Source organism: Pecten maximus, chromosome 12 (assembly GCF_902652985.1).
Source record: "Pecten maximus chromosome 12, xPecMax1.1, whole genome shotgun sequence".
Lineage (NCBI taxonomy): Eukaryota > Metazoa > Mollusca > Bivalvia > Pectinida > Pectinidae > Pecten > Pecten maximus.
Genome location: NC_047026.1, coordinates 29,379,898 through 29,394,270, shown reverse-complemented (window position 1 = coordinate 29,394,270; position 14,373 = coordinate 29,379,898). Strand labels below are relative to the sequence as shown.

The following is a 14,373-nucleotide window of genomic DNA, read 5'->3' as shown; positions in this document are numbered from 1 at the left end:
ATTGCCATCACAAGCTGATAATGTTAACCAGGTAAGAATGAATTCCAACAGAATTCAAACAAATTAAAGCCAAAATCATGACCCTTCGGTTCAGATTACCTCAAGTCTACTCAAATATATAATTGTGTTTTTCATAGTAGGATCTGTCCAAGGGGAAAGAGGAAATGTCCTCAATTTATACGATGAATCCTATTCATCAATATCTCCATACAGAAGAAGAATTCTAATGGCCACTTCTAATTCCCCTATTGGTTACTTCCCCTGTTCCCCAGGGAACCAGAGCCCTTCACCCAATAATGTTCTAGAATCTTTTATTTCCACATTTTTAACCCAAGGGGTAGGGGACTTTTTTCTTAAATACAAAATGTATTTCCCTCAAGCAGAAATATATCAGTCATTCTGAAAAAGTGGCATTTTATTGGCCAAGACCATGGCATAAACTGGTCCTTTTGGAGCAGATGTGCTTACAGCTATAATATTACAGTGACTATATACTCTGTGATACTACACAATTTTTGTAAGTCTTTATCTATATATTTCCTAATCAAATAAAATGTATGATTTAAGGTCTTTATCACTTGCTTACATACTCTTGGAGTTATCAGTTACTCAAGCATTACTCATTTACACACTGAGATGTCTCCTCATACAAACACTGATGTTTGAGTCATTTGAGTCACCAGTTACAACCAAAATCAGATACATATACTTACTCGCAGACTTGTTTGAGGTCTGCTCCAGTGGGTGGACTATCTCCCGACACAATACCTTGTACACTCTGCATTGTTGACATACAGGCACTCAATGCTGCCATGTCACAGCCGTCTCCCTGTCCTACACCAGTAAACAAAACCTTTTATTCACTACTGATTATTGCATCTTTTTGCCATATTTAATTGTGTGGATAAACTAGTTGTGATACCAAATCAAAAGCTGAATCAAGGAAGAACATACATCAGAAAAATAACAAAAGATGTTAGTCAGAAGACACAAGGAAATGTGTCATATCAGGAGATTCTACACTTCAAATTATAAAAAATGTTTACTTCCCACACATTTGCATCTCTATTCTATAGCACATTTCTATTTAACACAGAACTGTGAAGCATAGATTTTAATGATTGACCCAATAAGTCTAGTGTTGATCGAGCCTTGTAAGTTAAGATGATTAATACTGATTCTTGCTTTACACATACCTCCACCTCCGCCGCCCATGCCACCGCCACACATGTTCACCAAGGGACCCAGATTAGAAGTATAGGATTTTACTTCATTGGTACAAGTGGCGTTGTATTTGGTGACACAAGTCATGATGGCATTGTATTGACTAAAAATAGAGGAAAACAGTATTTGCATTGTCTAAAAAATAGCAGTAATATGTAACTTTATTGTCTACATCTACAGTAAACAGTAATTATATTGTCTACAACTACAGTAAATAGTAATTATATTGTAAACATCTAGAAAAACATTTATTTTATTGTTTACATCTACAGTAAACAGTAATTATATTGTCTACATCTACATCTACAGTAATTAGTAATTATATTGTCTACATCTACAGTAAACAGTAATTACATTGTTTACATCTACAGTAAACAGTAATTATATTGTCTACATCTACATCTACAGTAATTAGTAATTATATTGTCTACATCTACAGTTAACAGTAATTACATTGTCTACATCTACAGTAAACAGTAATTACATTGTCTACATCTACAGTAATTATATTGTCTACATCTACAGTAAACAGTAATTATGTTGTCTACATATACAGTAAACAGTAATTATATTGTCGACGTCTACAGTTAACAGTAATTATATTGACTACATCTATTGTAAACAGTAATTATATTGTTTACATCTACACTAAACAGTAATTATATTGTCTACATCTACTGTAAACAGTTATTATATTGAGTACATCTAGTGACCAGTAATTATATTGTCTACATCTACAGTAAACAGTAATTATATTGTCTACATCTACAGTAAACAGTAATTACATTGTCTACATCTACAGTAATTATATTGTCTACATCTACAGTAAACAGTAATTATGTTGTCTACATATACAGTAAACAGTAATTATATTGTCGACGTCTACAGTTAACAGTAATTATATTGACTACATCTATTGTAAACAGTAATTATATTGTTTACATCTACACTAAACAGTAATTATATTGTCTACATCTACTGTAAACAGTTATTATATTGAGTACATCTAGTGACCAGTAATTATATTGTCTACATCTACAGTAAACAGTAATTATATTGACTACATCTACAGTGACCAGTAATTATATTGTCTACAACTACAGTAACCAGTAATTATATTGTAAACATCTAGAAAAACATTTATTTTATTGTTTACATCTACAGTAAACAGTAATTATATTGTCTACAACTACAGTAACCAGTAATTATATTGTCTACATCTTCAGTAAACAGTAATTATGTTGTCTACATCTACACTAAACAGTAATTATATTGTCTACAACTACAGTAACCAGTAATTACATTGAGTACAACTACAGTAAACAGTAATTACATTGTCTACATCTACTGTAAACAGTAATTATATTGTCTACATCTACAGTAAACAGTAATTATATTGTCTACATCTACACTAAACAGTAATTATATTGTCTACATCTACAGTAAACAGTAATTATGTTGTCTACATCTACAGTAAACAGTAATTATATTGTCTACAACTACAGTAAACAGTAATTATATTGTCTACATCTACAGTAAACAGTAATTATATTGTCTACAACTACAGTAAACAGTAATTATATTGTCTACATCTACAGTAACCAGTAATTATATTGTATACATCTACAGTAAACAGTAATTATATTGTCTACATCTACAGTGACCAGTAATTATATTGTCTACATCTACAGTTAACAGTAATTATATTGTCTACATCTACAGTGACCAGTAATTATATTGTCTACATCTATAGTAAACAGTAATTATATTGTCTACAACTACAGTAACCAGTAATTGTATTGTCTACAACTACAGTAACCAGTAATTATGTTGTCTACATCTACAGTAAACAGTAATTATGTTGTCTACATCTACAGTAAACAGTAATTATGTTGTCTACATCTACAGTAAATATTTATTGTGTTGTCTACAAAAACCAGTAAACAGTAACTGTATTGTCTACAACTACGTTAACAGTAATTGTTGCAGTATCGTATTGTAACCGACATACAACCCCTAAACTTGGGGTGAAACCCAACACTTGATCATTTGCATTAATTATCCATACAAAGAAAGACGTTCAGTGTGATAAAAACGTCTAAAACTTCAATTTATTTAAAGTGTTCCAATACGGGGGTGAATACCAGTTTTATTTATATTCAAATGCATTTGTACTTTAAAGTAATACTCACTCGCATGTATTACCTCCCCCTGAATTGTCAGTCGGTGTTGCAGCCGTTACACAAGTACTCAGAGCGCTTAAATCACATGCTGCATTTGCGCCAGCTGAAACAAAAAAAAGGAAGTCTTATAATATCGTACACAGGACATGATGCGAGAGACCAATGTCAGTCTACACTGATAAGGATCCTTCTTACGAATCCCGGAGTCCCAAGTCCTGAGAATCTAGATTCTAAAGGTATACCTCAAAGTAGGGTTAACTTCTTTCTAATATTGACCCCGACTTCAAGCCACATACATGTAGGAGGAACGGGGTTGGCCTTCCCATGGACTACTACGACAGAGCAACACCTATATATCGGATTTTCGGTTTACTGGTTCACGGGGTGTCAGCGGTTTCTGAATTAACCGAAATCTACATTCAACGCGTACCTGTGTTAATTAGACATGTAGCCTGTGTTGATTTGAACTGTAACCTGTGTTAACTGGAACTGTAACATGTGTTAATTGGAAATGTAACATGTGTTAATTGGAACTGTACACTGTGTTAATTGGAACTGTACACTGTGTTAATTTGACCTGTAACCTGTTAATTTGACCTGTAACATGTGCTAATTTGAACTGTAACCGGTGCTAATTTGACCTGTAACCGGTGTTAATTTGACCTGTAACCTGTTAATTTGACCTGTAACCTGTGTTAATTTGACCTCTATCTGCGATGATTTATCAACTACAAGCTTCTTCAAATGGATTACATGTACAGTACAAATGTTTCTTATTACTAATTATAATGACAGGGGATCTTGTATTTTACAAATCTACCCAGGATAAAGGCAGTTACGGTTGACACTCGAGAACAAACGGCTAGTGTTGAGTTGAAACAGTGGTTCTTCCGGTCCTCTAGACTGGCCCCCTATCTCTAGAATATTAAAATTATAAATAAAATTGAGCTTTATGTCTGATTCAAACTAGGGGGAGATAATCTAGTATCAGAATTAAGTTTGGCAATTCTCAACAAAAAAAACTAAGGGTCAGGTGGCCAGTCTAACGGTCCTCCTGTCTAACTTAATGTGTCTTCAGTTTAGTTTGATCCCTTCACGGGCCCCTGTAGTACCTAATTACGCCATAGCGTTTACACGTGATAACGCATTTCGAATGATCTTCGTATACTTGGCAGCATGTGCATGATGTAAACATCAATGTACACAGCCGACAACATTTAGATATAATTAGTCGACCAACACACAGCCAAATGTATAGCCTTTCAGAATTTTACGACCAAACACCAAGGTCAACAATAATACCTAGTTTTAACACGGAATGGGATGATGCATCGAACATTAGGCAGCGACCTCTATACAGATGTGTCGTCAACTTGGCACATATCGGGGTCTACGAGGAGTGAAATCGTCATTATGGCAACAAAATGTATATATTGGAGTTTACGAGGAGTGACATTATATCGGAGGTTACGGGGCCTGAAATCGATTAATTGACATTATATCGGGGTTTACAGGGCCTGAAAAAGCGATTGACACTTAGATAATAAATCGGGGTTTATGGGGGCTGAAATCGTCCAATTGACATTATACCTGGGTTTACGGGGTCTGAAATTGTCTACTTGGTAATAAATTGGCGCTTATGGGACTGAAGTTGTCATGTTGACATCAGGCCGGGGTTTTACGAGTGTCACCGTAACTATTTCTATATAGAGTCGGTATTCCCTCATAACAAGGTACTACTGCACGTATTATGTCTTCATAACAAGGTACTACTGCACGTATTGTGTCTTCATAACAAGGTACTACTGCACGTATTGTGTCTTCATAACAAGGTACTACTGCACGTATTGTGTCTTCATAACAAGGTACTACTGCACGTATTATGTCTTCATAACAAGGTACTACTGCACGTGTATGTCTATATATGTTGTCAACTAGGTATCGTAAACGTGTTAAAGCACTTTACGTTGGTATTCAAGATCACAGTACACGCATGCTATATAAAACGGTCGAACAACGGCAGACTGATCCCTCTAAAGTCGAAACATTTGACCTTAATGGACCAAAATTTGATGATACACAGTCTACTTTCACACTGTTTTCCAGATGAATTCTTTTCGCATATCAATCCTTTTGATTATACTTAGCTACAAATAACAGTAGTCTTATCTTCCTTGATTTGATGATTCATCAGATTAATTTGCATACAGACACGTACATTGAATTATTCATAATGCGAAGGAAAATACAACTTTCCGGTTCGATGAGCGCATGTTTACCGCCAGTCCCAAATCTTTACACTATGCAATTACTGAATTCGATTGGTGTGATTAGGGGCCCTGAGACAGATAAGTTTAGTGTGATAAGTATACGATATCCCCGTGTCAAGGGAGGACACAAGATTATACCTATAGCGAACGACGTAAACGATAACTGGTATTACCAGGGTTTTAGTAGAAGTATCATTACCTGGTGACGCCGATGATTTCGAATGATGTCGGAAAACCCGTGAGAATGCTTTTGTCGTTTTAAAATATATGCTTGGCAGTTGTGTCCGACCTTTCTAAAGCTTACGTTTTACTGCAACATAACATGGCTACAACCAGGTGCATGCTTCAAGCGTTTTATAACATCTGGGTACAAGTGTATGATGACTGACGATAGTGTCTATATATGTTACTCTACCCATTGTTTCTATGGGTTACTCTACCCATTGTCTCTGTGGGTTTCTATACTGCATATATAGTTTCTATAGGTTACTCTACCCATTGTCTCTGTGGGTTTCTATACTGCATATATAGTTTCTATGGGTTACTCTACCAATTGTCTCTGTGGGTTTCTATACTGTATATATAGTTTCTATAGGTTACTCTACCCATTGTCTCTATGGGTAACTCTACCCATTGTTTCTATGGGTAACTCTACCCATTGTTTCTATGGATAACTCTACCCATTGTCTCTATAGGTTACTCTACCCATTGTCTCTATGGGTTACTCTACCCATTGTCTCTGTCGGTTACTATACTGTATATATAGTTTCTATGGGTTACTATACCTTTCTATGGGTTACTATACCAATTGTCTGTCGGTTACTATACTGTATATATAGTTTCTATGGGTTACTCTATCATTGTTTCTGTCGGTTAATATACTGTATATATAGTTTCTATGGGTTACTCTACCTATTGTTTCTGTGGGTTTCTATACTGTATATATAGTTTCTATGGGTTACTCTACCCATTGTTTCTATGGGTAACTCTATCCATTGTTTCTGTGAGTTTCTATACTGTATATATAGTTTCTATGGGTTACTCTACCATTGTTTCTGTGGGTTTCTATACTGTATATATAGTTTCTATGGGTTACTCTACCCATTGTTTCTATGGGTAACTCTATCCATTGTTTCTGTGGGTTACTATACTGTATATATAGTTTCTATGACTTACATGTACTCTACCCATTGTTTCTATGGGTTACTCTACCCATTGTTTCTGTCGGTTACTATACTGTATAATATATAGTTTCTATGGGTTACTCTATCATTGTTTCTGTCGGTTACTATACTGTATAATATATTGTTTATATGGGTTACTCTACCCATTGTTTCTTCTAGGGTAACTATACACATCGTTCCTACGGGTTACTATATAAATATTGTTTATATTGTCTCATTACTTTCTAGATACTCTGTGCAACATCTCCTCCCTATAACAACAACGAAACGTGAATAGTACATACACACAAATCTGTAACTTGGTGAGGGGGAGTTTGGGGGTGGGGGTGGCGGGCAACTCAATCTTTCTGACAAAAGGCATATACTTTGTTATGCGAGTTACGTTACTGTATTTTAGAGTGTCTGGAGATTTGTCGCGAGAGTAAAGGTGATTAGTCAATAGTTTAGTTAACAGATGATTTTTAAAAGTTACCGTTGCATTGGTTGGTCAAACATGTGAGGGTCAAGAAGTCGCATAAATAAAACATTTATCCTGTCAAAATAATTTTGCATAATCGTATGTACACAGCTGTTGTTCACATGTACAATGTAAGTTATCAACACCACTGGTTGTTTTTTGAGAGAAAAACAAATGGAGAACGAAGGAAGCTGTCAAATCAAGCTGTGACCACAGCAATCTGTTCATGCAAGAATGCGAACGGTTACACGAAACATATTTTATGTTTTTCGATGATATACTGTACATTGCAAAATGATGCGATATGACATGAAGATGGAATATAAAGATATCACAGACAGATTTACACTAGTATTAAAATGGCAGTTGATTACAAACAAGATCCCCTCCGATTAGAATAGCAGTTTCCTATGAAACTTTGGGAGATTGATGTATATTATATTTATATACAGTGATGATGTCAAAACCTGAAGTAGTGTATCAATTGTACAACCGTTTGTTCGGACAAGTACAAAAACTAAGCAGGTCATTGAATGCTATAGGAAACGAGAGTGGTGTCATTGACGCATGATCATTGGACCGGAAATGATGAAGACAAAAACCTTGCCACTTCCTCTGGGAAATCCACGATATAGGAAGATACAACTCCTAAATAATCTGTCAAATGTCGTGTATGCATAATCGTATGTGATCTATTATAATCTCATTTTATATATAACACCTTTTATCCTGTAAAATGTAGTTGTTAATTTAGAAATGTAATGAGTAATTCCTACACTTCTCGTAAAGCTATTCAAAGCGATGTGCTGCAACAGTTACACATAACAATGAAACAATTAATATCGGCTAATACATTCCAATGTTTATCGTAATATAACGTTTCTGAATAATGAAATTTAGAAAACTTGGATGTAAGATGGCGATTGGGGGCCGTTAATCTTAAGATTTAAATCCGGGCACAGACGAAAATTATCCTTTTCTTTGTGAAAATATCAAATGTATGATATGTATGAAGAATACATAATTTACTCTTAGCTGACTAAACTCGTTAAAGGGGCATTCCTTCGTTTCAATTAAGTTTAGTTCGTCAAAATTAAACTTACTGGAAAATATGTATTTTTATCCAAATAGTAAAAGTTATGATCTTTACATTAGTAAGGCAGTTTTACTGTCAAGATGAACCGAAGTTCTTAATAAGTCCTGAGAATTCTTAATTCGACCCGAAGTATCCTTAATTACCGCCAAAACATACGGTATTTGTATACAATACGCCTTTTCCTGTTCATTTCGGCGTTAATTTCATTTCTTGTAGGCACAAACACTTGTATAATCATCGTTCTAATATAGATTCTATCAATAGAAATTGTGCATGTTTCCGGCAGATGTGCGAACGAAGGAATGCCCCTTTAAAACAATTATATATACATAGTAGCAATTCACTTTACATTTAAGTTAAGTGAAATATTTGTATTACCAACGTGTGTAAAGGCATTGGCCAAGCATTCCGAGTCACTTATACAATACGTGAAACGTATTAAGTTAAAAATTGTGCCTTTTAGATAGACTGATGAAGGGAAGTCAACCTCGTGCAAATGAAGGAAACTGCGGAGAAGTTCATATGCCATTTGCTTGTTTACAGCATTGTACTGGCATTTTGTTTTTAACACATAAATCAGCAGTAAACTTGTGTGTATATATGTATTATTATTTCTTTATTTCCTCCAAATTTGAAGAGCAATAGAAATAACACAAAATACACATAAATCTCAACCAACATAAGAAGAAAAGAAAATTCGTTCACACTCGGGTTTACATCCTTACATAGTGATACACGCTTTGACATAAAAACATTATAGAATGATATAATAACATGCGCAGTTCACTATACACAACACAGAAATATAACAGGGGCAAATACAAATGTAGAATCGTACGGTGATATTAAATGACATACATTCTATCACTCAAAATAGACAACTTACACTCCTCGTACTACATTATCATCATAGTGTGTGCAATAATACATACAACACACAGCAATGTAAATAGCATCTTGTACACCTTACAAGAAAAGTTCAAACAATCAAACAAATACAGTAATCAGACTAGTAGTGAGTTGCACTAATCGTGCATGCTAATTGTGCAATACAATGCAGTATATCAGGAAAGGAAAAGTGTAGACAATGTTGGTCAACTAATATAAAATATACATGTATGTATATCCTGTATTGGTTACAGAGTTCTCCCTCAAGGATAAATATAAGTTATATGCTACCACTTTGTTGAAGAATTTTAGATATAATAACTATGGATTTTATTCTAAATTCTATAACTATGGATTTTATTCTAAATTCCTCTAATTCATAAGGTGTTAAGTCATAATTGAGAAAACCACCAAGAAGAACGTGAATTAAGTGGTAATTAGACATTGCGTTAAGATAAAATAAGAAATCTATATCTTTTACAGTACTGAGTTCGCACCAGAGCTGGTCACGTAATGGTTCTGTATGCGAACATTCCAGTACACAATGAGCGATATCGTCATTGTACATATATCCACAGTAATGACATAAATGTATATTTTCACTATTACGTATTTCAACACAAAGTTTAACAACTTTATTAAAAGATAAACTGTATTGTGGAAACCTGAGAGCAAGTTTCCATATTGTACATGGTTGTATGTTCTTATGTACAAGAATAAAGCGAGAAAAATCACTGTCAGCATTCATTCTTTCACACAATTTAAACTGTTCATAGTGTATTACATGGTTGTTGACTAGACATTTCCATTGACATTTGCTTGGAAACACACCATTTTTCAAGTATACATCGAGAACATGATACAAATTATACTTTTGTAGAATATTAACAATGTCAGGAACAAATCCTCTGCTAAAGTGACACAAATTGAATTCAAAAAGACGCTTAATAAGAATCTCGCGTGTTAAACAGCCAACCTCCATGGTACATATTCTACCTAGAAATAACATTTTCCTTATGCTAATGTAAACCTCTATGGAAAACCAGCCAATAAGGGACGTACACATAGCCGTTCTTGTTCTTACAATAAGACCTTGAATTGATTTCACAATGAAGTTCTGTGCTTTTTCTAACATGTAAATATCATTCTTCTTTAAGTGCCACAGTTCACAACCATATAGTGCTGACGGATATACTTTACATTTAACAATCTTTGCTGTAGTTAAAGGATTCAGCGCACATGGATGTGCACCAGAACGTATTAATGACATAACACCACATTTCAATTTAGAACATGCACGTTCTGTACGTTCGACATTGTTATTTTTACTATTTAATAAAACACCAACATGAGTTATACTTTCTACAACTGGTAGTTTCTTACCATATACAGCTATATTACAGTGAATATTAGACTTCTTTTTAGAAGTAACAATGTTACACAATTTAAAAATTAATGAATGTATTCACACACACCGGCAAAAAGTGTTTCGTCAATTAGAACAGAAGCACGCGACTCAAAATCTGCATCGAGGCTGACAGAAGTGAAAATATAAATATCACATCATTATATGTCCTTTTTAGTCCCTGCGCTAAAAAGCAATCACAAGCTTACTTTCCGAAGTATTTCAATAACGGATCTGCTATTTTGATAAATGTGCTAATACTTGATTACATTTTGTTTATTATGTCCTTCAATTTTACTAAAATAAATAGAATTCTCTTGAAAGTAGTTGAGCTGTTTTTGCTCATTCCCGATGTTCTATGCATTGAGGTAAACATGGTTTGATGTGAGGCCAAGATAATACTTCTGTTAAAATGGGGGATTGACAGTGATGACGTACATACAACGGGACACAAACAAATCTCTACATGTATACTGTTTATAAGCAACAAAGGTAAGTAGTCAGTTAGAGAATTAATTGATGTGCAAAATTGAAAAGAAAAAGAAATAAATAGATAAAAAAAAGTGTTTTATAGTTGTACCCCGACCTGCGATTGAACCCGAAACTATCAAGTAATTAATGCGACCTTGGGTCCACAGTGGGGTAGGAAATCACCATTGCGAAGCTATGCATCATTATAATCAAGTACACGTGACCTCAGGTCAAACAAACCATCCTTAGAACCACGTGCTGCTGGTCTTGCTATCATTAGCTGTCCGATAAATCTGTTCGGAAAGTAACAGGGTTACAGCCCGATAAGTAGACTGGCACCCTGTCTCTAGAATATTAAAATTATAAATAAAATTGAGCTTTATGATTTTGATCCCTAGGATATGTCTGATTCTAGAGACTGGTCAAATGCGGATGAAGTGTACTAGGGGCAGATAATCTGGTATTAGAATTTAGCTTGGCAATTCTTAACAAAAAAACTTAGGGTCTGGTGGCCAGTCTACCCGATAAGCTGTGTCTGTTGGCCAGTCCACAGGCGCTTGCATAGAAAATATGACTTTCAAATTTTTTTGATATGACAGTGGTATGTGTAATCTGTTAAGTACACAGATTACACATACCACTGTCATATCAAAAAAAATTGGAAGTCATATTTTCTATAGTTTTATTTCCTGTGGGCCAGTCTACCCGATAAGCTGTGTCTGTTGGGCCAAAATAAACAAGAGCTGTTGGAGAACAGAATAGTTCGTCTCGCAAATGTTTGTCAATAAATAATTAAAATATATTAATTGGAATGGTTTCGCAAATTGCATTAATAATATTTATATTGTTTACTTGATCAGATTATGCTTTGTGAATTCATGCAATTTTCAAAACCATAACAATTTATATATATATAAATTATTTATTGACAAACATTCGGGAGACAAGCTATGCTGTCGTAGATTAAATGAATATATTAAATACAAATGTAATTGCTTTTGGACATATTTCTTCAATTTTTTGACAAAATATTATCCTAATGAGAGTTGTCTCCCTTGAAAAATGTGGACCGATATAAATTGTCTATTGTGAGCATTTTCACATTGTTTTATTTTCAGTTTCACCCCAAGAAGGGATAGTGTAACTCCATAGGGACTCTTTTACCCAATATCAGCACCCTAGTACAATCATAAAGTGATGTGTTAAATAGCTTTCAACATTTGCACAATTTTTTTTTTTTAAATGTGTTTTTCCCCCAAAAAATATTTCAGTTTAACTCCGGCAAGGGATAGTTTAACCCCCACAGGGAACCTAATGCCATGTATTACTATGCCTTTCAATACTCACAATATAAACTTAACACAAAGTCCAAAGATTTAAAAACAAAAACAAAAAACACAAGATTTAAAAAGAAAAATTCCAATTTTTTGTTTAAGTTTTACTCCAGGAAGGGATTGTCTTACTCCATAGGGACTCTATCGCCAAATATCAGCACCCTAGTACAATTATAAAGTGATGTATTAAAACCTCTTAACACTAGCACCAAAAACTTAACGCAGAAATATTCTAAGTCCAAAAATTTGAAAATTCTGGTTTTTTCCCAAAAAAATCTTTTAGTTTAACTCCGGCAGGGGATAGTTTAACCCAAGAGGGAGTCTATTACCAACTATCAGCACCCTAGTACAATTATAAAGTGATGTATTAATACCTTTCAACACTTGCACCAAAAACTTAACGCAAAATTTTTCAAAAATCTGGGGTTTTTTTCAGAAAATCTTTTAGTTTTACTCCGGCAGGGGATAGTTTGACCACCACAGGGACCATATTACCATAAATTACTATGCCTTTCAACACTTGCACCAAAAATTTAACATTTGGAAAACCAACGCCGACGCCGACGCCGGAGTGACGACATAAGCTCTCACTCTTCTTCGAAGAGACGAGCTAAAAATTACAATGTTACGTAGTTGGTTTGGCGTTACCCGCCCGACCCAGAAAAATGCACCGACTAAAACAAATTATTGTGGACAACAAAATATTGTTTTTTAACGATCTGGCCCTTCCGGATACTTATGTCCGGAAGTTGCTGTGCATGTTTGTAACTACGTGTACGTACGTCTCTCAAACCCAAATATATGTTGGTCTGTGTTTCTTTTGTTTAAGAACACAAAATAAATATTGATTTCCATATTCTAGTTTGTTTTCCTATTAAAGGTTAAAATCTGTTTTTTAAAACTGAATAAAAAAAATTCAGCCCTACATTATGTTACCTACCTACCCATATGTAAACCCCCCTGGTCGGGTTACAGTAAACCAAGTTTAAGGGTGGCCTTGGGCGGACATTATCAATGAAAATCATTAAACCAGGAATAGGCTGTACAATGTCCGAACGACAGTTTAAACTTTGACCTTACAAACAATTGCTATCAACACAAATTTCTTCTTTTATGATAAAAAGCGATCATCTCTAAATATTGCGAATCGTTCTAGAGTATTTTTGAGATCGGTGTGACGTTGTCAGCTTTTAAAGTCTCCATAGCCTCCACAACATCTATTTTGTGTGGAGGTCCTACACGACAGTGGGTTTATCGTAAATACTACGAATCTGACCGCGGATTGACCCCATGCACACCGATCTGCACTAGCATCGCGGATGATGGACATTTTATCGGCTATCCTGGCCTTGGACAACTGCCCCGACACTAGTAGGGCCCTTACATAGACCAGGAGGAATAGTGGATCATATTTCAAAAACAAACTAGAAAATGTCTAACACATAAATGCCCCGCTGCCACTCGACTAGACTGGCCACCTAAGTTTTTTTTTTGATGAGAATTTCCAAGCTAAATTCTAATACTAGATTATCTGCTCCTAGTCTGAAACTTAGAATCAGACATATCCTTGGGACAAAAATCATAAAGCTCAATGTTATTCATACTTTTAATATTCTAGAGACAGTGGGCCAGTCTACCACTCGACACCCCGAAGCAGTTTCCGAGATTAGGCTAGTAACATTGCATCGGGACGGGAAGGGGCGGAACGGGACGACGGGGATGGGGATGGGGACGGGGACGGGACGACACGGGGACGGGGACGGGACGACACGGGGACGGGACGACACGGGGATGGGGACGGGGACGACACGGGGACGGGGACGGGGACGACACGGGGATGGGGACGGGGACGACACGGGGA

The 14,373-nt window shown here is 35.3% G+C and overlaps 1 protein-coding gene across 5 annotated transcripts in view; it reads right to left on the bottom strand.

The window, feature by feature from the left end:
- LOC117339969 overlaps positions 1-14,373 on the bottom strand; it is a 46,964-nt gene that overhangs the window by 12,243 nt on the left and 20,348 nt on the right. For all 5 annotated transcript variants that reach the window (XM_033901693.1, XM_033901692.1, XM_033901695.1 and 2 more), the window contains exons 2-4: positions 3,417-3,510; positions 1,197-1,327; positions 714-834 (exon numbers count right to left, since the gene is read on the bottom strand). In XM_033901693.1, the coding sequence (XP_033757584.1) occupies positions 714-834; positions 1,197-1,327; positions 3,417-3,510 (346 nt within the window). The remainder of the gene's footprint in view (positions 1-713; positions 835-1,196; positions 1,328-3,416; positions 3,511-14,373) is intronic.